The 27,951-nt window shown below is 40.2% G+C and overlaps 2 protein-coding genes across 5 annotated transcripts; one reads left to right on the top strand and one right to left on the bottom strand.

Moving 5' to 3' along the window:
- Window positions 1-4,666: 4,666 nt before the first annotated feature.
- Window positions 4,667-27,653, top strand: tfb1m (transcription factor B1, mitochondrial). Of its 2 annotated transcripts, none has more exons than XM_033988374.2 (8): window positions 4,667-4,708; window positions 5,541-5,678; window positions 6,231-6,382; window positions 6,521-6,629; window positions 6,703-6,854; window positions 6,973-7,092; window positions 24,820-24,947; window positions 26,524-27,653. In XM_033988374.2, exons 2-8 carry the CDS (start codon window positions 5,546-5,548, stop codon window positions 26,774-26,776), a joined length of 1,047 nt encoding a protein of 348 aa, XP_033844265.1. In that variant the 5' UTR covers window positions 4,667-4,708; window positions 5,541-5,545; the 3' UTR covers window positions 26,777-27,653. The 2 variants fall into 2 exon arrangements, with proteins under 2 accessions (XP_033844265.1, XP_055087121.1); XM_055231146.1 differs by lacking the exon at window positions 4,667-4,708 and adding an exon at window positions 5,378-5,453 and having other exon boundaries at window positions 26,524-27,646.
- On the bottom strand, window positions 14,635-17,494 carry LOC117390610 (claudin-20). 3 transcript variants are annotated; one of them, XM_033988375.2, is made up of 2 exons: window positions 17,123-17,494; window positions 14,635-16,796 (listed from the first exon to the last, which is right to left on the bottom strand). In XM_033988375.2, exon 2 carries the CDS (start codon window positions 16,576-16,578, stop codon window positions 15,856-15,858), a length of 723 nt encoding a protein of 240 aa, XP_033844266.1. In that variant the 5' UTR covers window positions 16,579-16,796; window positions 17,123-17,494; the 3' UTR covers window positions 14,635-15,855. The 3 variants fall into 3 exon arrangements, with proteins under 3 accessions (XP_033844266.1, XP_055087122.1, XP_055087123.1); XM_055231147.1 differs by having other exon boundaries at window positions 14,635-16,791; XM_055231148.1 differs by having other exon boundaries at window positions 17,249-17,494.
- Window positions 27,654-27,951: the final 298 nt, after the last annotated feature.

The following is a 27,951-nucleotide window of genomic DNA, read 5'->3' as shown; positions in this document are numbered from 1 at the left end:
TTTACTTTGTGTACAAAGTAACAAATGTGAAATATATATTGTAGTTTATGGTTACAATTTTTAAGTAAAGATACAAAATTGTAAAAAACGCATTATGTACATTTGAGTCGCCAATACTTGCTGCGATTATAAGTGTACTATCATCATTACTCTTCAGTGGCTACTAAATAACTGCCATGGTAGTTTCCATAAGCATCATGTTTCTACTCCTGCTATTGCAACCTGTCCATGGTTAACTGTGTACAATATGTATCGATATATAGTAAGTGCAATTATAATTGAGTAGGTGTTTTTATTCTCGCTCAAATGATTTTTAAAAGTGTTTTTTAGAGTGTAGAAGGCAAAGGTTTAGCGCAATGGTCAGATATTTTTACTCCTCTATTGTCTGGCTGTGATCTTTTGAACCAGTCACTGAGGCTAAAAGTATCAGTCTATTTTTAACAGTGCTCTGCTGCCAGCACATGGGCTGTTAGCAGCTGAGGCTAGTTGAAATCTAGAGTTTTGGACTGTCTTGCAAAAGGGCTAACTTGCAATGCTGACCCCATGGTGACAGCTGACGTCTGCCATGCCATTCCCATGTCCTGGGAAAGTCCATGTAGCCACCCGAGCCTCAGCAGTGGTCAGAAAGAACCACCCATTGCTGGCTTTGGAAGGCATGAATGCAGCTAAACACTAGTGGTTGTTGGCAGACTCACAGTTCCTTTGGCCTTCAGCTTTCAAAACAAGTTAAATTAAAATAGAGACATAAACAATTATTCTGGACTGATGGGTGTTCTTGTGAAGATTGTGTTTAGCTTGAGATTGGAAAAGAATGCGGTAGAAAACACTGAGTTGATTTAATGGAAATGGAAAATTCCCACTTGTTACAACTCATGCATATTTTACTATCTGTAAACAGAGGCGTTTTGTAATATTCGCCCACAATTCCCACGGACATAATAAGAAGGTTTTGTGTCTACAGGAAAGGACTTTACACTGTAAAGGACTCTATTAATGGTCTTCTCAGTAGGATACTACAAAAGCTCAACAAAATGTTTCGAGCAGGGTAGCAACAGTAATAGGTGACTTGTAGCAGTAGTAGTGGTAATTTTGGTAGTATGGAGTTCTCAGGCTTGTATAGTCACAGTGACACCAGAAACATTTTGATTGCCCTATAATGGAAGAGTTTGCGGTTCAATCACTTCCCCCTTCACAACAAACATGTCATATAGTCAGTTCTAATCGGCAGCAGTAGCTAAAGAAGTACCTTAACGTCATTGTTTGCCAGGGGAGTGAATAACAGACTTGAGAATAAAGTGCGTACAGGGTTATGAATAATGCTATTTTAATCACAATAAGTTTAGTTCACTGTGATGCTGGTAGTGTCAACAAATAGGACATTTTAAACTTGCTCAGACATTATACACTGGTTTTATTGTTCAGCTTGGACCATATTTTAAAGACGTCATAGATTTATATAGATTATATAAAAAACACTGGTCAACAGAATATGAATATGTCCTCCTGTGTAATCATTTCAATGTTTACACAATGACTAATACATTAATAAAAGACTGATAAGGGCTTGCTTGACGTTTAATGAAAAGCAGCATTGTGCCTCATGGACTCTGTTGACAATCAAAGCTGATGTCAAAGCAGTAGCCACAGATGTTAGGGTGTGGATTTTATATAATATATTTAATTACTTCCACATTACTTTGACACAAAACTACCTCTACCTGCTAATTTGTGCAGTGCCTTTCTCTTAGACCATCACTGTGCGTCTTTCTTTATCTGTGCAGGTAAAGCTGGACAGCGAGCCCAACAACAAAAGCCTGTTTGTCTGACACTGGCCCCCGTATGATGTCATCGCTGCATGTGGTATATCTACACAGGCCATCTCTCCGGTGAGCTCATGAGGAGTGTATTTTGATGGGACGCCATGATTCCCACACCCTGAATGAGGTCATGTGGTGAGACCCAGAGAGGAAGAGGTCTGTTATGATTTCACTGTGTGGACACTGCTATCAGGACTCATAAGGGCTGTGGTTGCAAAGCTGTAGGCTTGTTTAAAAAAAAAAAAAAAAGCCATTCCCACACTTATATAATAAAATGACAATCACGCCTTTGTAATTAATACCAGAAATGGAAGAACATTGCTTACAACTTTTTCAAAATATACTTCTCGTATTATTGTTTGCATAACATACTAGAAAAAGCAATTATTTTACCCAAGAAATTATATTAATTGTTACATTCATTTGGTTAAAAGCTGAAGTAGTTGTAATAGTATTAGTCCAAGTCATAGTAGTAGTTAATGTAAAAGTATAATGTAATGTAATAAGTGATGTATAGTGATGGTAGCAGTCGCCTTACTTGTAGACCGAGTAGTATACTTGTGCTGTCTAAGTAGTAACACCGTCAGGTAGGTCATGGTACATATTAAGTGTTGCAGTAGCCATAGGTAGTAGACAAATAAATAACTAAACTCCACACCTGTATTTATTTCAATAATAATAATAACATTGTTTTAATATTACAATTACAATTACTCTGGTACAGATTTTGTATTTTTCCATCTCCTTTTAATACAAGAATGTTGCAGTGCTCTTTAAGTTGCATGGATAAATCTTTTCTGACACTTCTGACACAAAACAGCATACATAATTGCCTCTATGATGTCATTACACACTCCTCTGTACTCTTCAATCCATGCAGAGAATTTGAAAGCAGCCTTTTTCTTCTGGAGTGCCTCGGCACAGTTGTCAGACAATTACCCCCCACCAGGAACATGATAAAGCTGAACTCTGAGACACCACCACACAGCCGGTTTGTTGTCAGAAGGCTCCTGCTGCAATAACAAGCCTGAGTGAGTGTACCCTCCTCGTAGGGAGACCTCACCTCGCCTCATGGGTCAGTCTGAGTGTTTGGATACACTGACAGATTGATATTAATGATCGGCCCAAGAATACGCAGAAAGGACCAAGCCAAGTCTACATAATATAGAACATGCTGTACCTGGCCTGTAGCCATGAGTGGACAAAGACGCTTTTAACCTACAGATGCTATGTGCGAATAGTTCTATGCCCTTTATAAGCCTGTGAGAAGTATTCAGAATGTGTACTTCAGTATCAATGTATATTTTCCAACATATGTCATCATTTTTGTATTTAATTTACAAAATATTGCTTATTTAATTCAAGTTGTAACCTCCTTAATTTGGGCAATGATGTCTTGCCTAATGACACAACAACAGTATGTTCATGCCAGGAATCAACATAGCTACCACTTCATATGCAACTGCTTTACCCACCCAACAATTTAGAAAGCATACAAAATTTCCCCCATTACTAAGAATTTAAATATTACTACATTATTATTATTATTATTATGGAGTGAACTATTGTTAGTGTGCTACCTTTAGGCCTACTGTTAGTCTGCTACTACTTACACTTATACTTGTATTTGTCTTTATATAATAGTGGAGTAGAATTACAAATGATTTTTACTGTAATTGTCCTTAAATGGCCAACAATTCTCTAAATGCCACAGAATACCATAACACATGGATCACTGGGGCACAGTGAGAACCACAAACATTCCCTCAAACACTAGTATTTATTGTGGTGTTATGTGGCCGTGGCTCTATTTTCAGAGTTGATGGACAAGTCAGTTTAATTAGGGTTTATGCTTCCTGGCACAATGATGAGTGTCCACGATTTTAAAATTTAGACTATAATTTAGAATGACATCATATACACAATTTGACTCAACTGACCATAAACAACTACTGCGTGAGTTTAGTCAGTGATGTAGGCCTGTTTACAAAATCTTTAATCCATTCCTTCATATTTACTGTTGCTTTGTGTCCAAGTAAACCATATTGGCACAGTTAGGTTAAATGGTTACTTCATAAAATTCACATCTGGGTTCACTTTTCAGTTAAGTATTACACAAGTTACTTTTGTGACATGTACAGCACAATGGTATTGCTGGAGTAAACTGTCCTAAAGACTCCTCATGTTGGAGTTGCTGTTAAACATGGTGCAGGCATCACATCTTTGTGGTTTGTGTGTTTATTGATGTTGGGCTGTTCGTCTGAATCGGGATGGAAATTATATGCTCTTAAGTATTTCTGTAGTTGTTTTTTCCTTCTGATCTCTCAGTTGTAGTGATGACTTATGTGTTCAGAAATGTTAATTACCAGACTTTCATTTCCTGTTTTGATGATTGCACACTATAGTCATATAGCAGCACTTATTTGATCTTGCATGCAGCTTGAAAAACACTTTTTTTCAAAGAATCAAAGTGGGGAGCTGTCTAAAGTGCTTTGATCATCTCACAAATAGTCAACACGTCTGTGTTATTGGCTAGCTATAGGCTTTAGAAACCAAGTGTTTTCGAGTGAAAAATAATTTATGCCTGAGTAGTGCTCAGTTAAACTCTGTTGATTTTTTTAATTAATTTTTCTTCAGTATTGAGTGGTCATTATTATCATTTTATTCCTATTCGAAGAACGAGCGCATCTATTGCGTTCTAAACGGTGACCTCTGCTGGTGATTTCATGTTATAACATCAACAATGATGTCCTGCTCAAGGGCAAACAAAATCCCGCCTACCATGTCATTGATTGGCTGACTGAAGCTATCTCTCTTTCCTATTGGCTAAAATGACTGCAAATCAATGACGTATGCGGAAAAGTTAAAACCAAACTGCACTGACAAGAAACGTGGGTTTACTCTATTGTATTTTACGCCTTTTTCTTCATGTTGTTTGTGGGAAGTATTTTGCCATTTTATGTTTTATATGTTTACTACAACTGATACAACAGCTTGTTCCAATTTGCCTTCGGAGGAGATAGAAGTCAATGTTAGCTGCTATATAGCTAAAACCACTGTAGTGGCTTGCTAGTGCGATAGCTTTAATTAATACATTGAAAAATACTATGGAACCAAGATGTTGACTAAACTGAAAAAAACAAAAAAACAAAAAAACGTTTGTAAACTCAGCTCTCCGAGTAGCCTAAACTGTTGTGGCTCCATGATTTGAAATGAATGATTTTATCATGCCATTGGACGACAAGTTATTTTAAATGTACTCTATGTTGTTTATACAGTTTAATACGTTTGTATTTATACGCTTACATTTTTGTGTATATATGTTGACAAAAAATGCTATATAAGCGTAAATATATTTGAGGGATTTTATTTCTCTTTGTGCGCATTCTAACCACTAGGTGGTGTGATTGCACTTAATAACGGAGACATGAATAACAGAGGCTGATTAGGATCAAATAATTATTCTTCAAATTAACCGATAAACAACGGAAATTGACATGCACTTTTGACACGCACAACTTTTCTAGGTTACCTAGTATACCTGTATGGTGAAGACAGGGTTAAGGTTATTAATAATCTGCTAACCTGTTATCTGTATTTTCTAGTATATATGGAGCAGATTCTGCTTGTATACTGGTTGGTGCTACTATTGGATTAGAATAGTAGAATATTGACAATATAAAAACTATAGTATAGTGCATGTACTTGTCTTATTTTTTACAGGTATAATGGCTGCTCCACATAAACTGGCATCATTTCGTCTCCCACCTTTACCAACTGTGGGTGAACTGATCAAACTGTACAACCTGCGTGCTGAGAAACAGCTTTCCCAAAACTTTCTTTTGGATCTAAGGCTCACAGGTTAGCACTTGTTTTTTGCACCGGTTCTATTGTTACAGTGGCCCTTATCTGCATTGCACCAGTACCTGCTGTCACACCATTACTATAACCACACTGTAAACCCAATAATGAATTTTGCGAGTGCACTTGACTGCTCCACTCACTGTAGCCTTGTTTCTGGGCATTGGAACTGACAGGCTTTTCAGTGTAGGCGAGGTTCAGTAGATACATGGCTAATGCGAGTGGACCAAGTCACTTGTTTTTAGAGCTTGTTGAGCGTACACCTTAATATAATTATCAGTGATGCAGTACAGGTCTGATCTACACTGTTGTCCTTGGACAAGGTGACTCTTAGATTAATGCATCTCATCTTTCGCCCGCTGAGACATGCAATATTAATCTCAATTCAGATACATTTGAGTATGATGATGAAGTTGTTTGATTATAACTGTCATTTATTACATGCTGTAGCCCAGCTCATAATGCACAGAATGACTCGTGGACTGAAACATAGCATTGGAAAAACACATATTACTGCCACTGAGCTCATCATTGATCTCCATATTTTGACAGATAAGATAATACGTCAAGCTGGCAATTTGAGGGGTGCCCATGTGTGTGAGGTAGGCCCAGGTCCTGGTGGTTTGACAAGATCCATTCTTAATGCTGGTGCTGCAGACTTGCTGGTTGTAGAGAAGGATTCCCGGTTCATCCCTGGACTAAAGGTATACTAACTTTAATCCATGTAGGTCTGGATATATCACACTTTAAAATGTTAGATGTTAAATTAAAATTTACATAATTAATCACCCATCTAGAGAACATTTAATTTTAAAAAATGTGTTGTCATGTCTCTTTGGCAGTTGTTGTCTGAGGCAGCCCCAGGAAGGTTAAGAATAGTTCATGGTGACATTCTCACCTATAGAATGGACAGAGGGTTCCCAGCAAAAATCAGTAGGCGATGGGATGACGGTGAGAAAATAAAACCGAATCATTTTGTCTTTGTAATTTGCACAGAGATAATTTTATGTTTGTACTTCCACAGATCCTCCAAACCTTCATATTATTGGTAATCTTCCTTTTAGTGTATCAACGCCTCTGATTATCAAGTGGTTGGAGCATGTGGCCAATAGAACAGGCCCTTTCAGCTTTGGGCGCACTCAGCTCACGCTCACTTTCCAGAAAGAGGTTGCAGAGGTGTGTCTGATTCAAGCCTAGAAACTTAATTAGTTTTCATTTGAGAAAGCACCTTATCTAAAAAGTTTAAATGTGTCAAAAAACTAATTAGTAACCAAACTTTATTGTCCTTTCTTAGCGGCTAACAGCCAGCACCGGCAGTAGACAAAGGAGTCGCCTGTCCATTATGTCTCAGTATCTCTGCACTGTACACAGTTGCTTTACTATCCCTGGCCGAGCTTTTGTTCCTAAACCAGAGGTAGGTTACACATCTAGAGTGTATGTAGAATAGTATTAGTAATACTAAAGCAAAACTGCAATACTCTTCATGTCATAGTTCATATATGTTTGGCAAAAAATATATTTAGTAATGCAGTTGTGTCAGTATTATTTTAAAACAGTGTTGCGTGAAATCAGTATAGTTGGATTATATTTTTGGTTTCTGTACCTTTTTCTCAGAATGGTGGAAATTCTATATCTCATATGCTCTGTTAATTTAGTCTTCTGATCGTACAGTAGTCCCTCATGCTGTCACCATCACTCATGCCTGTTCTTTCCTTGTGGCTTCATTAAGACTAGAGAAGAATAGAATCTGTGTTGTTTCTATCTTTAGACTCTTTTTAGGTTATATTAACGGTGGCTGATGGGTACTTGAGCTGTTGTTTAATCAGGTTGTTCCCAATTCTTTTTATATGCTGTTTACCTGTGAGTAACACTTAAGTCTGGAGCTTGTGAATAATGGGGAGAAGTGAGACTCTTCGACTAAGGAGCTGTGAATTTTGAAGTAAAAGTAGTGGCCATTTCCTTTTTCCTCTGAGATGACAGGAGATCACAGAGGAGTTTGTTAAGCACACTTCTGAGCTTTCTTACATCCTTGTGCAAATGAAACCATGTTTTCCTTTCCCTGAAATAAAGGAGAGGTGTTAAGTTGGTGTCAGAGTTGGGCTGTTGGTCCCTTGAAGATGTCACTGCTCTTTAGGAGAGCCACTGTTGATAAATATTTCATGTGCCATGTGGAGTAAAAGCAGTGGAGTGAATAGGACCAGTGCTGATTGTTCATTCTCTTAGAAGAGATGGCGGCAATGATTATTTCATCAGACTCAACTGTGTTTCTGTACATTTGCTTTGGTCTGTCTTATATCTAAGCCACTGTAAATTGTGTATTTATTGTGTTTAAATCCATTGTGTTGCGCAAGAACACCTGCTGATATTCCAATGGTGATCACAGTGTCCTATAAAGAGAACAGCCTCTCTGCTTGTGCAGACAACTGCAGATAAAAGGGCCCCACCCACCAGCTGATCCGGGCCATCTGAATAAATGTTTTAATGGCCACTTGGTTGGATTGATATCATTAGCAGAGATGATGGCTATTTGATGAGTAGGCCTCCTGCTGCTGCTGTCCTATAAAAGAGCAGAGGCTGCATGGACTATATTAATATTATCTCACTACATTGTGGATATCCCTTTTCACTGGTATGTCATGTTGTATTATACATAAAAGCTCTATAGGTCAGCACTGTTTACCGGTTCACAGTTGAGTAATTACGCCGAATTGCATGCACTATAAAAATGCCTAACCTGATTTACAGGGCTGTGTCAAAGGCTTCTTGACAGGGTCTCAAACGAAGACAAAAGAATATTGACTTGGCTTATATTGAATATTGACCTAAAACAGAGCGACTTACCTCTAGTCTGGATGCCATCATAGCTAGATAGAGTGGAATGATTCAAATTAAACTGGAGTATCAAGTGCTATATGTGGTACTGAAAGAGTGGAAGTCCAGTATATGGTTAGCAAAATTCTGCTGTTCTAAAGTCATTGTCAGGTCATTGCTTTTGAATTATCCTTATCCTCTCTTGTGAACCCACAGCTGCAGGTGCAAAGCTATATAGAGTAATTAGTGGTGTGTGAAAAACATGCGAAGTGGGTTAGATATGTGTGTGTAATCAAACAGAGGCTGTAGAGCAATGAAACTAGCGAACCCTTTCAAATAACCATAATGAGAAAGGCTTCAGTCAAAGGCAGGGTGTTGGGGGAAGTAACTTGGCTGTTTGATTTTAACCTAGGAACAGAGTTATGGTGGCTGATGAGTTAATGAGAAAGGAAATGTTGAATCCATTTTACATTAGCAGCATATCGATGCGGAGTGGGCAGATAGGCTCTTATCCGTGCTGTTTAATCTGTCTGTCTTGTTCCTTTAGCTCGCCCCCGGACTACACCTCTCCTGTGTCACATTGAGTGACTGAGATTGTCCTTGAAGCTTTCTGAGAGTGGCAATTGGCTGCTTTGATGGTGTTCCCTGAGGCTCTGTGTGCCCTGTGTCTGTCCTGCCGCACATCACACCTGCTTCCCTCTTCCCATTATTCTCAGCCTCTGTATTAATTCGCACATAAACACACAGATTATTGAGTGACCCCAATCAGTGTGGGCTTCCTTGTCAATCACCGCTACATCACAAGCATCTTTGGAGTGGCTAAGAGAGAAAAACAGCTTCTGTGATGTCTCATTTATATTCAGTCAAGAGGTGAAGGGGTTTTGAGTGCACATCCCCGTGATAACCACCTATACGTCTTCAACATCCAGGTTCATCTTCACAGCCTCTTTACATAAGAAACAGGAGAGGGAAGGGTCTGCTCCAGTCTGGCTTGGCCTTGTGCTTTGTGCATCACACCAGAAATCAAATTACATTTTTGCAAGTGAAGCATGTTTAACCTACAGGCCATTTATTTAAGATGATCAGAAATATAAATTAAACTAAGATTAAAGAAATGGTTTTAGAAATGTAAGGCATTGGCATTTTTGTAAATTAAATTGTGATACAGTTAATTACATAGAACAATATAGATTCTTTCAACACAATGTACGGCTCTATTTGAATGGAGAACAAAGCCAATAAAATAGTAAACTGTATGGTCTTTCCTGCAAGTCGACCGGTCCAGAAGACAGATTGGTGACAGAGATAAAGCTGAAGGGAGAGTGAGGCGCACCTCCAGCAGATGGTTGTCTGGGCCAGTCGTCAGCTGGCTCTGAGTAATGGCTGCAGCGTCATGTCCCACCCTCCACTCTGAGCCTCATAGGAGTAGAGGCCTACAGATGTTTGCCTTCTACACCAGCGTCTAGGATCATCGGCTAGATGAGCACATCCAAAATTATATTTGTTAATGCTGCATTGAGCATCCTTTATGCTGGCCAGATGGGAATAATTAAGACTAATGTGCTAAATATCCATAACATGGCTCATTCTAAATAATTGGACAAGCTTACACTATTCTGGATGCCCCTCTGTTTCATATGTCACACCACCCATAGCTCCATACTAAGACTTCTACTGTAGTACAAACTTTTAATAGATTGATCTGTGTACATTTTTTATCCATGCACGGTAATTATACAGTTTGTCTTTTATTTATCTGATCTTGGGACTGGCACAAACTTTCCACTTGGTCTGTGATCTGTAGTTTTATTCTTTTCTGATTGTTACTAGTCAAGGAATCAGAATAATAATTGCTTGAATTCCATAGTTCACTTGAGCGTTGAGTGTGGCCCGCTTAAGTCCATTGTAAGACTGGTTGGGCTGTTTGTTTGATGTGTCCTCTGTGACCTGATGTGACTAGCACTTTACCTCCATGGAAGGAGTAGGGATCGACTTGGCCGCCTCCATTTTCTCACCTCCCACCGTACCCACAATTCATCTACAGCCCTTTCCTTTCTCGTAAACGGGGTCAAACATGGGACCAAGAGTGTGTCTGGAACGCAATTTCAATAACTTTGTACCAGCGCTGCGAATGCCTGAAGGCTTGGTCTCAATACATCAGGAAGTAGAAGAAAGCTAAAAATACTCTCCTCCATCTCTTAACTATAATAAAATGCCGGTGTTGGGAGAGGTGACTCGAGAACATCTCTGGAGATGTATTGCTCCTCCCAAACAGGTAACTGTGCCCGCTTTACACACTGTCAGCACTGCAGTTTTGAGCAGATTCAGCACACTTTAGTTTGTGCATGCAAAGGAAAATATGCAGGTGTGATGTCAAATCATTTATTTCAAGAAAAGGGAAATTGTAAATAGAAAAATTCCTTAGCAGCAAAATGATTGTAGATGTATGAAAAAGAGACATGAATCTTTATGGAGTTATAGAACATTAGAATTTATTGTGACTTTATGGCCACATTTAATAGACTGCTATATATAAGGGTCAGATTTATATAGTCTGATTTAGCAAAGTGTATTGGTTTGTAGTTTATAGTATATTATAATTTGTATTTTAGAGTGGGTATACCATTTTCCCAATCTCCTGATTTCCCTGCCTCCTAGTATCCAAGGGATTGCCTATTAACCAGATTTATCTTACCATTTCAAAAGCTACCATTCATATTCATTTATCCACCCGGCAATAGTTTAGCCTTTTAAGGTTTACTAGATATGACTTATCTTTTTTACCCAGTAATAGACCTACTACTGTACATCTTCCACAGGAGATGCTATTTTCCAGAAAGCATATGTTTTTTTTCTGACCTACAACCATTTAGCAGCCTTCACCTTTAGCTTTGTGAATTCCAGCCAAACACCTCTCCTCGTACTCAGAGCTAAAATATTAATGCTCCTCCTTTTGAACTGTCAGGGTGCATTGTTTTTCCTCATGAGCGTTGCTTTTGTCATCTCCATAGCTTTTACTGCCTTTCTCAGCAGTTTAGCAGGCTGCCAAGGTCATCGCTATTATTCCCTGGCCTCGTAGCGCTGGAAGAGCAGATCCAACAAAAGGTCATTCTAACTGCTAGTTGATGGCCGCATTAGTTTTCTAGTTTGGACCTTTGTACATATAATGACTATCCAAAGTGACTTACATTTACCAGGCTGACATTATGGCTCTGTTTGTTCTATGGATCTCGGGTTATGGTGTTTTGTGACCGACGGAGTTGTCTTTAACATGCACTTTGTGTTCCCTCTATGACGACTATGCTGCATGCTATTCTGCAGAGTCAGCACTACATTGTCTTCATCGCGTTTTGTTTTGCTGGTTTGAAAAAAGGCAATTGGCTGGTCAGAAAAAGTCAATAAAATAATCTCTGGATTTGTCATGTGGGGAAAATCCAAGTGATTAACCCCTGCTTGAAAGTGACACGCTTCAGCTCACCTCTCCTGAGCCCGTATTTGAGATCATAGTGGAGACTTGGGTTGAGAGTCTTTGATGGAAAAATGTAGGTTAAAAACACAGAGGAGCAGGACTTATTAGCGTTTCCCCATGAGAGCGGTGATGATTTGATCTACACTCTTGTTGCATAACCAAATGGAGTTGGAGAGTAAGAAAAAGTGTTAAATAATCCAGTTTGTTTTAGGAATGTACGAAAAAGTCTGTGTGCCCATCAGTTTTAATGAGGACTCAGGCGCTACTGGGAGGTAACTTCAAACTCGTACACGGATAGCAATATGGGAATTGAGCATGACTGACTTTGTGACATGGCACTTTAAATTTGCTTGTTTCACTTATCTTAAGAAAACAACCAATCACTTTCATGAATAAACAGCAGTTGTTATGATTTGTTAAGGCTTTTTGATCTTTCGGATATTTTCGAGGTTCAAAAATGGACTCAGTTGATGTTGGCTAGACTATGCTTAGAAACTTTAAACTTGTTCCAAACATCTTTCCCAGTGAGAAGTAGATATTAAAAATACTCCTGAGAAAAAAGATAGTTAATGTTTGAAGGAAAGAATGGGCTGTGTCGTCCCATCTGCCCAATTGGGCTTTGGCAGCTCAAAGTGCTGAAGTTGATGCTTTTTCTTTATCTGAAACAGAGCTGCATATTAACCAGATTGACATAACACATTTTTGGACACCACCATGAGGCAGCAGATCATAGTGCTATATTTATATTTGTTCTTTTGAGCAAATCACTGTGTATGATAAAAACCTGCACATGGCCATATTTTAAGGCGGAATATCCTAGTTGGGCCAGGCTCCTTTCTGCGCGGGGCAACCTGTGAGCTGCATGTCCACCTCCGCCTAGCACAGCCTGTACCATCCAACAGTCTGTACATTTGGCACTGAGATGCTTAAAATTCTCTTGCACATAAGGCTTCACATTACTCACAATAATAAAGTAAACATGCTGCTTCCACAAAATAGTTTTATTGGTAGAAAATAGAACTACTTGCACAAGCACATTGAGACAAGTGTGTATCAGAACTTGTGAATCGTTCATCATCACAAATATTCTCCGGCAAAGTAAAAAGTGCTAAAGCATCCACAAAAATAAGCTGCAATTTTCATCCAAACCCATAACTCAATATTTCAATACAATATATGCAGCAGGGTCACAGCTCTTTTAGGACCTAGTCACTTTGCACTCTGGACATTTATTAGCTAATTAAATTTCTTGCTGATGATGAAGCAGCACAGCCACATAAAAAGAGAACTCTAGCTTCTGCATCACCCTGAAGCCTGTCAATTCAAATTTGTTCCCTTTTTTCAGAGCACCATTTGTGTGGTACTGGTCTTGGAAGCTTGGAATGCTTAGCCATTTAAAATAAACTGTGGTCAAACAAAGAAGACAAAGGTGCACTGAGAGGTCTTCTTATAAAGAAGATATGAACAGGATATTGAATCTATATATGTTGTATATATTATGTAATTCGTACTACATAGATACTTGTGTACAGTTTTCACAGACCTGCAGTGAACTTGAATACATCAAATACATCTCAATAACTCGTCAAACACCATACCCAAGGCCGTCTCACTTGGGCTTTTGAAAAGTCTTACTGTGCTTTGGGGAATGAGGTCTAAAGAGGATTTAAACTAACCCTCGGAAGCTGCACTGGGCTGTACACAAGCATCTAGTTGACTTGAAAACTTAGCCCAGCAGAACAAATCACAAATCCATAAAACATCTGCAACTGTATAATTCATGTACAAACAACGCAATAGAAAAATAAACCCAAACACATCCAGATAGTAGTAATCAAACCAGTCACTGTGAAAGGATTTGGCACATTCTCTGGAATACATAAAGTGTCAGTATTAGCTGATGACATGGCACATTCTTTACGTTGGTTTATTGCATTGGTTATGGTGCCTGGGCAGTTATTGTCAGGAGGCCAGTTTTGTTGGCTGTGAAAGATAGCTGGACAGTGAGGGGTGGAAAACTGGCTCTGGTGACCAATGCCTGCAGAGATGCCAGTGGTGTGCCGGCAGCGACCTGCAGGTGGCGATCTGTGCCTAGCCTTCTGCTCTCCCCCAGGACGCTGTATGTTTATGAGAGAGACGGAGAGAACATGCACTCCTGTACATCACTGCCAAGGTCTGTCTGCATACAAAGACATTCCCTGGTCTCCTCTGCCTCTGCTGGTGCCTTGTTAGTCTCTATATTCTGTGTCCTTTTACCTTCTTCACTTTCATATACAATATCTATGTGACATTTGACACAGGCAGGCCGCAGAGGGCGGCTTAAAAAAAGGCGCCGATCAAACGTAAAATGAGGAATGGTGTGTGTGGCGGCTAAAATGCAGGACCCTGAGACCTTTCACAGGTGGGGACTGGTGGCTTATGCACTCCGTTGACTTGCTTAGAAACCAAATGACATATGGAGAATGACTCAAACCTTTTTTAGCCCCCTGCCAGGCAGCTATTCATTCAAGCATGACTCAAGAACCCTCTCCCTCTCTCTGCTGTGTTTTTGCGTCTTTACCACTGCACCATTAAACATTTGTTCATCCCTGCTTGAGCAGGTGGCACAGACACAACGGCAGAGTAATGTAAATAAGTATATATATATATATATATATATATATATATATATTTCTCTGAATCTCTGACCACCTAACAAGGATGCCGCTTCACACCACTGAGCAATAAAAGGGATTAGGGAAAGTGCAGCGAGAAGTAGCTCTGATTAAAGCTTATGGAAATCCCCCCCTTAAACAAGTTGAAATCACTAGCTGACAAGCACAAACTGGCAGACAATAAAGATGTTTGAATGACGGATGCTGTTTCCATGGCAGTGTGGAGGAGGATGAAAAGGGGCAGAAAAGCACATTCAGAAAGCGAGCATGTCTGAGTGTTTACTGTGAGCAGGAGCACACACTTGAGCACGTGTGTGAGCAGGGGTATGCATGTCCATGCATATACTGAGGCTGTAATGCTCAGGTACTTACAGCCAGGGTGTTCTGTTTACAAGTGCCTATCAAATAGTCCATTCTGTCTGTCTTCTTAACCTCTTCTCTCCGTCTTTCTCATATTTCCAGCAGCAGAGCGAGGCATGCAACGTTTATCTGCGTTCGCCTCCTCAGCTCCAACCCAGCAGCCCACATGTAGTCCTCCTGACAGTCCGCTTTGAACACTTACAGCAGGGTAATGTTTCTACAGCTTTTCAGGCACAGGCATTGTGTGGCTAGGACTCTACCAGGCATTCCGCTGTATTAATACACCATCAGGCTCACACAGCATGCTTTAGAGGCAAAATATCAACATCATTCTAGTAGCTAACAAAAATATGACCATTTATTTCAATCAGATCTGCATATCAGTCTATAGTGAATATACAAAAACTATAATGGCTTGCTATGAAATCATTTTATAGGCTATATTTTGCCTACTTTGTTAAATAAGAGATACAAACGATTGTAAATAGCAGCTAAATGATTGCTTCTTCTACTGCAAACCTTACACAGAAGGCTTTCCTTATTTGCTTAAACCATTCTCCAGGGAACTATTTGAGTGATTTACTGATGAAGGATGTCTGGGTCTGGTTAGTGGCTCCCTTCAACTCTGCAGCCCCATAATAGTGGCTCCTTACACATTCACTGTTTGTTCCAACTCTCTGCTTTGGGAATACCTTCTCTGCTTGTGCTTGCAAAACAGAAGAGAGGAGCGAGAACATCAAACAGGATAAATGAATGGAGTTGTTGCCCTCCTGGTTGTTTCTCCTCCTCTACCTGGAGTAGAGCTGAATGTGATGCCTAAGCATCACACTCCCCTCCGGCCTCTCTCCTTTTAGCTGTAGCGTACACAGTGAGAGGTGCTGTTTTACACATAGTCCTGCAGGCTGTAGCCCGTCTTATTGTCTAAAGGCGAGAGCGAGCAGTACTGATGCTGCAGCTCCTGCTGGAGCAGCTGCTGCTGCTGCTGCTGAAGGAGGAGTTTGTCCGGAGGAGGGAGAAGAACCATGTCCTGAGGGCCGTGCCTTTTCCCCGAACATGACATACAGAAGATAAATCCCCCCATGAACAGAAAGCCTGCTGAAACAAAAGCAACATACACAGCTCCTCCAGGCTCAAACTTATTGCTCTCTGGCACACTGGAGTCCAGGAAGTTGGTAATGACCTCATTGGTAAACCAGGAAGCGGGCACTAGACACAAAAATCCTGCAGCAACAAAGCACCCCCCACTGGCTATGGCAGCATGTCGCTTGGAGCGGCGGCCTCCTCCCCAGCGCGTGCACTTCAGTCCTAGAGAGGCCAAACAAAGGCCCAGGGCAGCTAACACACAGCACAGCACCATGGTGGTCCGGGCGGTCTGCAAGTACGCAGGTAAGGACAGTACTGAGTACTTGAGTGTACAGCTGAACATCCCTGTGCTGTACCAGGTACAGTCCATCCACAGCCCCTGCATCTGAGAGATGGCTGTGATGATGTTGGAGCCCACGTCTGCGCTCACCTTCCAGTTCGGGAGCACTGTGGCGACCATGGCCCCAAAGATGCCCAACAGAGCCAGGACAAATCCAAAGATCTGCATGCCTGTAGATGCCATGCTCTGCTCAGTCCCCTCTGTGCCTCAGCCCCTGTCCTCAGCGGGCAGCATTCATCAGCCACAGCCAGGCACGTTTCCTCGCCTGGACACTCTCCTCCTCCCTGTTGTAGTCCAGCTGCTTGTCAAATCCCCAGTCTGTTGTCCTCTGAAGAAGAGGAGACTGTAATGTAACTGTGGTCCTTGTTCCTGGCCGTCCTCACTGGAGCACACTTTCTTGGCTAGAAACAAAAGAGATGAGCATGAGCAATGGAAGCATAGAGGTGAACACTACACTAAAGGATGTTGTGCAAGGTATATTTTCTGTGTGCTCTCTGCTCCTTCGCCCACAGGAGCCCCATTGCTGATATTGGAGAGGGACAAATGAGTTGAGTTGGAATTTGCAAAAGCTATGTGGACTTAAAGCTGCAGTGCCCACTCAACTTAAATCTGTTTACCTCAAACTATCCATAGATCATGTGCCAGTTCTTTTCTTTGTTGACTCCAAGTTTTAATCCGAGTTTGTTGCTCAACTTTGTCGCTAAATGTTCAATATTGTCAGACTTACAGGCTTGTAATAGTCCAGTATTTTGCAGTCAGGTCTCCTTAGATTCGAGTGAATAAATGCGGTACTCCTCACTTCGTGGGTCCATTATGTTCCGAGCTTGAGAAAGCAGGAGAAATAATCCCTCACCCCGGCTGGTGCAGAGCTGGCGCTGACGCGTCACGTTGTTCGCAGTGATTCCTGTAAACACACAGTGGTCACAAGCCGAGAGGCAGTGGGCTGAGGAGGCGACACGGAGAACCAAGCCCGGTCCGCGGATGCCCGAGAGTCATCCATTTCCTTAGCAACGGCGGCGTGAGAGGACGGACATCCCGACAGTAGCGGACCACACAGGAGCGAGCGGAGTGGCGATGAAACAGCAGCAGCCTCCCGCTCCCCCGCGCACTCTCACTACTGCCGGTGCGAGAGAGAGTGTTTGTGAGACAGAGAGGGAGAGAGGGGCAGAGAGCTGCTCAAACGATGCGCTACAACCAATCACAAGTCCAAAAGCGGCGAACAAAACATCCCTGTTGCCCTGCACTGTCATCACGTCCTTTTAGACAATTGAAAGCAGTTAGCAACGTGCCACACGCGCATTTGTATTTGTCTGTTCTTATGATCATCATAAGCTCTTCCATTTGTAGGCTTAAATCAGTAGGTCGGACTACTGATTTAAAATAGTTCAAATGTAGCCTATATTTTATTTTAGTTTGTAAGATTTCCAAGACTTTCTGTTACTATCTGTCTGTGTCTCTGTCTCTATATATCTATGTGTATGTGTGTGTGTGTGTGTGTGGGTGTGTGTGTGTATAATTTTTATTTTTCACCTTAAATGATTATATAGATGAAACGTTTTATTTGGCCCTATCTAGTTAATTGCCTAGACCTATTTAAAGATGAACCCATGCAATTTTTTCCAGATTCCTCAAGCACAAACTACTATGAATAATAAGTACCGTAAGCTAAGGTTGTTTCTCCAAAGTTCATATGAACTTGCTTTTTGCCTCTTTAAACATCGGCTTATCATTTAAATTCATATTCTTTTCACCTTCTTTCCCCAAAGCTTCATACAGTAATAATCACTGGAGCAACACTGCTGCTGTTGAGAGATAAACAGCCAAGATGTTGGGTTCTGATAAGGTTTCCAAACATAGCTCCAGCAAAACAACTGATGGGGCTAATCTCATTAAACCTGCCATAATTATGTGGAGATGATGAACAGCTGATGAAACTTGTTTTCCTATAAAGGCATGTTGTTTATCTGTGGATCCAGGGGCAGCATGTACACTCCACCAAGCCCAAAAAAGTGACCCTCCCTGGGGCTCCATCAGGCATCAATCAGCACGACGCCCCAACCACAGCTGCTCCCCTGCTTCTCCCCTAGTCTCCTACTCTGTAAAGGGCATACAATAAAGAGGGAGTGGCTAGGAGGGACAGCCCCTGAATCAAGAATGACAAAAAAGGACAAAATCGAAGCTTAAAAAAACTCTACACAAATAGTTCCTTGCAAACACATTTTTTTTTCTGCTGACCAAACCTATATAAACAACTTTTTTTCAAGTGCACCTACAATAATGATGTTTAGGTATTGCATGTTGTGGTAGCAATTGATTTGTCCAACTATTGATTTGTTTGCTTATAATGGCGCTATATACCTCCTTTCCATCCCCCATTGTGATTTGCTTTTCCTGGTGAGCAAACCCCTTGAGAGGGTGCTGGCCTGTTGAGGTATCACACCACACATTGCCTCCAGTGTGATATTCCTGTCATTTTCTAACACTATTCTCCTTATGGGATACTGCTGTAAGAGGAAGAAAATGCCTTTTTCCTAGCAGATACATTAAGTATGGAGTGTGTGACCTGTCATGTGATATAAGAAGAACCTAAAGGCTTATCTTGTGATGAAAAATATGTACGAAGTGAACTGAATAGATGAAAGCAGAGTGAAAAGAGAATGCATAAGGCAGATATGTGTGGAGATAGTGCATTTTTTTTTATTATAACCATGGCCCTCTTTTTATTTCTCACCTCCCAGCTCAGCCCACTAGACTCTTCTGTGTGGCTATCCATACTCCCCTCCATTCTGCCCACACAGGAGGCTTTTATCACTCTATTTGCATTTCCCCTTTTTTATGTCCTTCTCTTCTATAATTGGTTTGCCATGTTCAGGCCTGTATAAGGTGTTGTCTTTTGGCAGGGATGGCTGTGCAATCCAGCCGGTCGAACATAGATGTGTCTAGATAAGCACTACTGCCAGTGGCTCAATTTTGTTTTTGCTTCATTTTCCCAAAACTCTGTTTTGAAGTTACAAAATATTTTCCCATGCCATCTTATTTTGCCAAGCAAGTTCACATTCTTTCTCAGACGCACTTTCAAGGCGCTCTGTGACGAAAACATCTCTCCATGGAACTGACCCTGTCAAAGAAAGAGCCCTGCATGCTTGGTGATTCCTTGGGAGCTTTAACTGGGAGCCCGCTGCTCAGAATGCCAAAACCACTTCTCCTCAAACCCATCATGCAACGTCAGCTATTACATGTACAGCGTATAGGCATCTCTTAAGAGGCTCTGCCTTACTACTTGATGTAATAGAAGTTGTCTGCTCAAGGTATTGTCATGATTAATGCATTTTTATTTTCCATAGCCCGGGTCTCGGCTATAGCTGTAACTGCCTCCATTCCCTGAACCAGCTATTGTGTAATTGCCAGTGATGGTGGTTCAGGTACACCTACTACAGGCTAGTGCCCTGGGGCTGCTGCCATCTTGCCTTGGTTCCGCTTACAGAGACATGACAAATTACCGCTCACACACCATTGGGCAAGAACTTCCCCAGAAAGAGACGTCAAGGTGGAAACTGGGAGAACCACCGGGCAATGGAGTAATAGAGTGGTGAGTAGAGCTGTAGCAAGGTCAAATGCATGAGCAACAGCAACAAGGTTATTAGCAGGAATCGAAGGGTATTGCATTTAAATGGGACAGAAAAGGTCTGGGGTTTCAGGCAAAGGTAGACATGTGACTTTTAGATAGTGATCATTTCTGTGCTGCCCTTTCAAAAGCCCTGTCTGGGGATTCAAGAATAAGGCAGGTTTTTTATCACATGTAAAAAGTCATTGGTGGTTTATCAGATTATCTGGGAGCTTTATCAAGCATACCAAAAAGTACTATAATAAAAATAAAGTGTTATTTTTTTGTTATTAATGGGGGGAAAAAAAATTAAGAAAAATTAGACCAAAGGATTTTCTGCCCCAATAATTTGTTGAATCACTTTAGATAAAAATGAGAAACATAAAAAAGGGGAAATCTAAACATGAACTTGAACATCACAATCGCTATTACAAAACTACGACTAAATTAGGACTAAACTAAATCTGGACTAGACAAGGATCCGGACTAGAACAGGACCAAATCGAATCTATAGTTGGACTCCAACTAGGACGGAAAAAAAAAGGACTGGTTTTCCTATTAGATATTATATAATTGTTGGACAGAACCTTGGATAAAGATTCTTTTACTTCTGTTTATTTCACTTTCTTTGCGTACCTGCTACATATTTACAACTCTACTCGTTCATTAACTTGCCTAACACAGTACTCTATATCCAAAAGGACTCGCAGTCTTTGTTTTAGTAAACCCCCAATGAAATTAGCAGGATTTAAGTGCATCAAAGCTAGAGGAATTTTCCAGAGCAAGGGACGGATCATTACATAACAATCTAATTTAGCCGCCAAATTAGCACTAATGATTCACTCGCTGTTTAAACAAAGACAGGAAAAGCATAGGACCAGTTTCTATTCTTTATAAACAGCTCATGTGTGGAGGGGTATAAAAATGAGCAATAGCAAGTCCAAGCAGGTATTAGGTTGTCAGTCAGGGGTCAGAGTGTCAGTAAGTGCCTCCTGGACGCACGTGGAGGGGTATTTTGGGGTTTGTTGATGGGATGGCGGGATAGGTTTCGGGGGGGCTTACGAGCACGTTCACAGTGTCTCCGTGGAGGGCCTCAGTGACGGCGTGTGATTTAAGATGGAGTTCTCTTACATGTTGGGGTTATCAAGAGGAGGATGAATAGCAACGAGTGGGATATATTACAGGCAGTGTTACCTAGTGAAGCCATGTAGCAAGGCCATACATAAATCATAGCAGCAAAGTGACTGGGACAAGTTGATGGCTGAAACACCGCCGCTGCATGTATAGTCCCAATATCGACGACCCCCCAACCTCCTACTCCTCCTCCTCCACACACTCTTCTCTTAAATCATGAAGTGTGGAATATAAATGGCCTAATTATTCCAGTAGAGACGCAAATTAAATGCATTTCCTATACATTTTTTTTTAATTGCATCCTGATAACACAAGGTGGTCTTATCTTGCATCATAGAAATTACAATAGAAGCATTTTGGGGGGAATGCAGATCTAACATAAAATGGCTGAAAACAACCCCAAGGCAGGGAATGTTAACTTGAGACTAAAAAGTATAAGGTAAAGTTGTAGTACTTATGAGGATTATGTCAAATTTTTGTCAAATGTCAATTGCAGTCGAGATATGCTTGGGTCTTTTTAATGGAGAAGTCTACAGCCAATCCTCTGTCAGTAAAAGCATGTGATTTGTAGCAGTATGGAGGGATAATTGTGGCTATTCTTTTGTGTTAAATGGCAACGATTAAAAGTCTGTATTGTATGTTCAGGGAATTAATATCGAAAGCTATTCTTTTGCTTTTAAATAGACATAAAAAAGAGAAACAAAATCACGATGTTAGTAATAAACATTCTCCTTTCATACTAAACCTATTCACTTTTTATAAAATGTTTGTAGTTGAATTCTTAATCCATTCAACAAAGCCATGTAACCTTAGTTTTTTGTTAAATCCAGTGTTTTGCTTCTATTTCTATTTACGGTGCACATCATTTTATCCCATCCTCTGTCAGCTGAAATGACTGTAGCTTTTGCCTCCACATGTTCGTTGGATTTAAAATGCATTGTGTGAACTAAAAGGGTTGTCCATTAATAATAGACTATCAGGGCTAGCACGGAGCATTAGTGGCTCTGCAAATTAACCATGAAGCTGCCGTCACTGTTGTTTAAACATGACAAAAGTTGACATTCAACTTAAAGACCCTGTACTGAACACGCATTTACAGTATGTATTAACACCTAAGCCTCTCTGATGAAATGTGTTGCAGTAGCCGAGCATCCACAGATCTGTTTAGGGATAAGACTGCAGTTTGACTTCTCCATCGAGCGAAACAGCAGATGTTCACAGAATTGCAGCATCTTTTCAGTAAGCATGTTCTTGGACTAATTTGCTCTACCTCCTGGATTTATAGACCAGACAGTAAACAAGGACATTACAAGAAAGACAGGAATTAGGGTGGAAAAAATGTTGTAAACATCCAGGACCATGCTGCTACACTATATATAATAAATAGAAAAAGAAAATCACCAAAATCGAAATCCGATTTCCAAGCCACTGATCCTTGGTCCTATCTCGCAAGTGTTTCAGCTTAAGGGTGGGTGCTATGGGAAAAAATGAATATCAGTATTTTCTTGGAACCAGATCACAATTTTGATTTCTTCACGATTCATGTAGACTCAGGAAGGGCAACCCATTTTCATATTGACTTATAGAGGTAAGTAAAGACGTCTGCTTCACTGTGATAAGTCCAACTGTCAGTCACGCAGAACCATATAGAGTTTAACCAATTAAAGTGGTGGGGAGTTTGAGTCCTAATCCAGCTCTATAATGGTGTTGCAGGCTACTGTAGTGCCCAGACAGTGATTCAAGTTATCAAGATCTTATTTTGTTGAGTGGATCAATATTTTTTTTTTGTTTTAGCGGTTGACAATTTATTACAATGATCTTTGACAGTTTTTGTGATGTTTTATAAAAAGCAGCTTTTTGCCCCAAACCTCCCAAATGCTTCTTGGATATTCTTTTTGTGCACAGTCTTAGTTTTGACTGCATCACCTTGAGTCACATTTGTAATTACACGCCTCCATGCTTCTTTCAGACTACAGTTAGGGTTTCTTGTTTTCCTGTTTTTCAAGCCGACTGTAGACATAGAAGAATAGAATATCGTCCTTTGTTTAAAAAGCATTTACAATACAAAAGTGATTATTTTGAGTGACACTGACTTTCCTTCATTGTCAGCAGGCAACGTCAGTCACAATAGTCAGACAGGTGACTTCTGTACTGGCATATGTCATGGATTCATACATCTGTTGGTTTTTCGTATTTTGATGGTTGGCAAAGAATTCAAATTTGAGGTATTTTTTCCAGAGATAGGAGTAGAGCGCATTTGGATATGATAAAGAGGAGAGGGGTGATCGAGACTGAACTTTAGAGCTGTCTTTGCTGAGAGAGGCAGGAGGACTTGAATGGTGTGTCATGTCGATTTAGGTCTGACACAAGGAGAGCTGGAAGATGCCTCCCGTTCCATCATCAGCTCATTTCATTCACACTTAGAGATCAGAAGAGCAGTGGATTTACTTGGGTGACCTTCAGAATATATGAAAAATACTGGGATGTGTTAAAATGAGATGAGGAGGGAAAAATGCTTAAAAAAATACAGATTTTGTATTTGTTCGTTTTTGTTATGGTAATCTCCGGTGTCATGAGCGAAAGGACAGAATAATTAATTTTTGAAGATCCAACAATATTTCTCCAGTTTTCTGTCCAATTATTACCAACTTCTCTCAGTACAGATGATTTAATAAGAGTGGATTGCCATAGATTATATAAGGATACTTGACTTGCTGGAAAGAGCATTTACCCATATATTTGAAGAGCTTTGAATTGGAGAGAGGACATATAAATTACCACATGGGTTTTTGCACATTTTAGCATACTGGCTATTAACAATAAAACCCCAGCACAGGCCCGTACCACTTGACTAAAGGAAATACCTGAAGCCTTGTTTAAACATTAATTTATAGGTTTACACTAAAACAAGGCTGTCTAAAATAATTGCTATAGATATAATTCTTTTTTTCCCCCTTATACTCTTCTCATAAATGAAGAGTAGTACATACCGACAATACATGAGTTTATTAGCCTGGTGAGTCTGTCCTCTCTACTTTGATCAGCCCTTCGTATCCACCCCAAAACACTGGCAGAGTTTATCAGCCATCTGCTGTTCTAGATTTAAAAAAAAATCTGCATCCGCCTTAAAGCCTTTCTTTAAAAAAAAAAAAAAAAAAGGGAAATAAAAAATAAAACATTTCTGTCTTTAATTAAGTAATTGCAATATTTTTCTTCTTAGTTTTGTCATATTATGAAGCACAACATGTTCTCTTGCTGCGAACATATGCCCATCTTTTCCCAAGTGTTTGTAATTATTGTTATGTCATTATTAGTCAGTCTCTTTGTCGTCATAGTGAAGTCACAGTGAAGAGTGTGGCTGTGCAACAACAGCACGGCAGACAGATGCAAAAAAGGGAGTCTGAGTTTCTATGGTCCATCGCACAGGTGTTACTGTGGCAACTGGATGTGGCTCACCAACCAAGACCTGCTGCGTCATGATGTTTTTCTCCTCTCTTCTCTTATAATCTCTGGTGCTTATCCCCCCACTTTCTCCATCTTTGAATCTTCACTTTCTCTGGACAGTTTAAACTCCTTCTCCCATTTCAAATCTGTCCGTGTCCACATTGGATAGCTGCCATTGACTACACTGAGCCCACCCCCTGCTGTGTGGATTACTTCTTTTGTGTGTCCTGTGTGTTGTGTAGGTGGACGTAGGGGTCATTCACTTCACTCCTCTGGTTCAGCCCCAGATCCAGCAGCCCTTCAAGTTGGTGGAAAAGGTCGTCCGCAACATCTTCCAGTTTAGAAGGAAACATTTTTACAAAGGACTAGAGTAAGTATAATTTCAATGGACACTGAATAGACAATGGTCACACACACATCAGGCACATTAATATGACCACTGATCGAAAGAGACAATATAGGCAGTATGTGTAGGAATTTGATTACATATTAAATAAACTACCTATCTATCAGTAAACATGTCCAAATAAATTTTCACTTATGACAACTGTTAAAGACACAGTATGTAACTTTTTCTTGGTGGCATGTCAAGCAGGAGCAGGCCCTGACCAAATTAAGAGTCTGGTTTGTGGAGATGCAAGCATGCTCAGAGTTAGGTTGCATATTTTATCTTTTCCAGGGCAATAAATAGAACCAAAATGTACACATATGCTTTTATATTATTATATATGTTTTTTTTGTTAAAAAGTTACATACTGTGGCTTTAAGTAAATGTATACATAATTACAAAAAACATGATTTACTTCAACTGTGTAAAATGTTAATTTTTTTTGTTTCGATCCTCACTTGTCCAAAATGATCCAAAATGTCCAAAACGTCCATAAAGGTATATTAGCAAAAGCATTCTTAAAAAGCAACCAAAAGAGCTTTGAAACCACTCCATAAGCAGCAGGGTCACTACTAGTAACATTTATTAGTTTAGTATTTACCATCTCAAAATCTCTTTGTTTACATAAAGTTAATGAGGTAAGATGACTCAAGATAACTGGTTATGTCCTCAATATGTGATCACTAATGGCTACTCCGATAGCGAGAGTACATTTTTACATTAGCGCACGTACACTACCATTAAATTAGGTATTATGTCTTTTACACTTTATTAATCAAATGTATACTGTTATTCCTAACACCATTAGCACAGTAGAACTAAGCTGGACTAAAACATCCACAGATCATCAGCCCATTTTTCTAGTGAGAGAACGTGGGACTGAATTACAAAAGAACACTGGCTGTGTGAAAGAGAGCACCAATTATGAGTCATTGAGGTGGCACAGGAAGACAAGGCAGCATATTTTATGTAACAGCCGTGGGTTGGCAGCTCCAGCGACAGCAAATTGGAGAGGAGGCACCAGCGATGAGGCCCCTAAAAAGCATCTGTAGCATGGGTGGACGTGATTATTACTTACTACAAGTTTGATAGGTGAGGTAGTATGGCTGTTAGTAATACTGACTGTATTAACGTACAGCTTTAGAAATCATATTTTCACCAGTAAAGAAATAGGTTACAGATTATATTCCAATTATATTCAAATGTAAATATGAAACTGGGAAAGCATTAACTGTACCTTATCTTTCCTTTAGCATTAACTGGGTGATGCTTTTTTACATTTTCAGAGATTTCAAAACTGTACAAAACTGTGTAGATTTCATCCAACTTCTCATTGCAGTGTGGTCTGGCAGTAGGGAATCATTTGCAGTTCATAAGAACTTCAAACTCTTTGTGTGATTTCAATTAACCGCACAGATGTGAAATACTAGCTGAAGAATAATTTAGACTTTTTAATGTAATGCCATTAAACTTGCATGATCATTAAGATATCAAAGCCACCTGATTGCAGCGGTATGTGACATCATTTCACATTCCTTTATCATTTCTCTCCCTGAAGAAAGTTGTTCCCTGAGGCGTGCCGCGTGGAGCTGACACAGGAGATGATCCAGATGGCCGATATAGATCCCACTCTGCGCTCCACAGAACTCAAGATCCCCCACTTTAGAGCTCTATGTGAAGCTTATGCCCATCTCTGCTCTCAGGACTCCAGTCTCATCAACTACGAGTATAGAGAGGAGCTCAGGCAAAACCATCAGGAGAGGAGAAGTAAACTACTGGATGGGAATATGAAAGCCAAGACTGCCAAATAAGACAGATCTACACCTTTTATTACATTATGTGTGAACCATTTTGTGCTCAATGCTAATGCGTGTTAAGCATTGAAGTTGGGCAATGATTTGAGGACTACCTAGTCTGAGCCTGTCCCGTTGTGTTGGTCAGTATCCGTTAGGGATGGAACAAGATCTCAGAAGCTGTGGTTCCAAAAAAGCACTGTTATAATCATAGCAAAAATACGAAATTAAAAAATATGTAAGGATAAAACTGTAAACTGGAACCCATCTCTTATCTCATGTGAGGACATTGACAACTTGGTCTGACCTTGACTGTCTGTAGCGGTCAGTATCAAGCTAAAAACACTGGTGGCCTTGGAACTTGTGATGCCTGTGCTGGTCCCCGGTCCAAATAATCGGCACTGGCAAATGGACAAAAAAGGTCATAAAAAATTGTGCACTAAGAGCCTTTGTTCCTGCCAAAAGACACCGAACTGCTCTTAAGCCTTGACATTTTCCACCTGGCATAAGCATGCATTTTTAAAACGTTTTCCTTGCACCCTAGGAGAAAAAGGTATACACTCAAATCCAGCAGCTAAATAAAGCAAACCTGGCTTCAGTCTACTCTTGGGCTCTTTTTCTGACTTCTAAAAGCAGATATGTATGAGGAAAGCAGGTTAGCCACACACAGAACGTGTTAAAGTGAATATTAGTGTGCAATAACTCTGCCTCCTCCTCCTCCTCTCTTCTGTCCCATTTCTTACATCCACTCCAACTCACATTACACCTTTTGGGAGCTAAGAGAAATGTCAGTGAGGATCCAGGGTAATTTAGAAATGGGAACAAGGCAGCACTCACTGGCCAAATTATTCAATATGCCCAAATTTCATTCTTCATAAGAGAAACTAATCTCAACTCTCGTCAGACATTTTTAACAAAATTTTGCTATTCATATTTTCTTGTTCCTGAATACCTTCTGTATCAAGATTGCACATGGTTTGGTGCATTTTTAGGTTTATGTGAATAAAAACTAATTTCCGCTTTCTACTGTGTTATCATAGTGGTTACAACTTTAACCTTTATATGTCCCAACTACCCAGAAAACAGATGACACCAAATAATTCTAAGTGGATGGAAAGTTATATGTTCTTCAATGTTAGGGATATGATATCAAGATAATGTACGATTTATGCCTGTCTAATGATTGGACTGAA

Source organism: Periophthalmus magnuspinnatus, chromosome 22 (assembly GCF_009829125.3).
Source record: "Periophthalmus magnuspinnatus isolate fPerMag1 chromosome 22, fPerMag1.2.pri, whole genome shotgun sequence".
Taxonomy (NCBI): Eukaryota; Metazoa; Chordata; class Actinopteri; order Gobiiformes; family Gobiidae; genus Periophthalmus; species Periophthalmus magnuspinnatus.
The sequence above is the reverse complement of the archived record's forward strand: the minus strand, read 5'-3'. Positions and strand labels throughout refer to the sequence as shown.

Bases quoted from the DNA above. Each gene is read 5' to 3' on its own strand.
- tfb1m (XM_033988374.2), top strand. From the start codon at position 5,546: ATGGCTGCTCCACATAAACTGGCATCATTTCGTCTCCCACCTTTACCA. The intron at 6,630-6,702 runs GTGAGAAAATAA...GTACTTCCACAG, and splicing joins CAGTAGGCGATGGGATGACG to ATCCTCCAAACCTTCATATT. The intron at 6,855-6,972 runs GTGTGTCTGATT...GTCCTTTCTTAG, and splicing joins TCCAGAAAGAGGTTGCAGAG to CGGCTAACAGCCAGCACCGG.
- LOC117390610 (XM_033988375.2), bottom strand. From the start codon at position 16,578: ATGGCATCTACAGGCATGCAGATCTTTGGATTTGTCCTGGCTCTGTTG.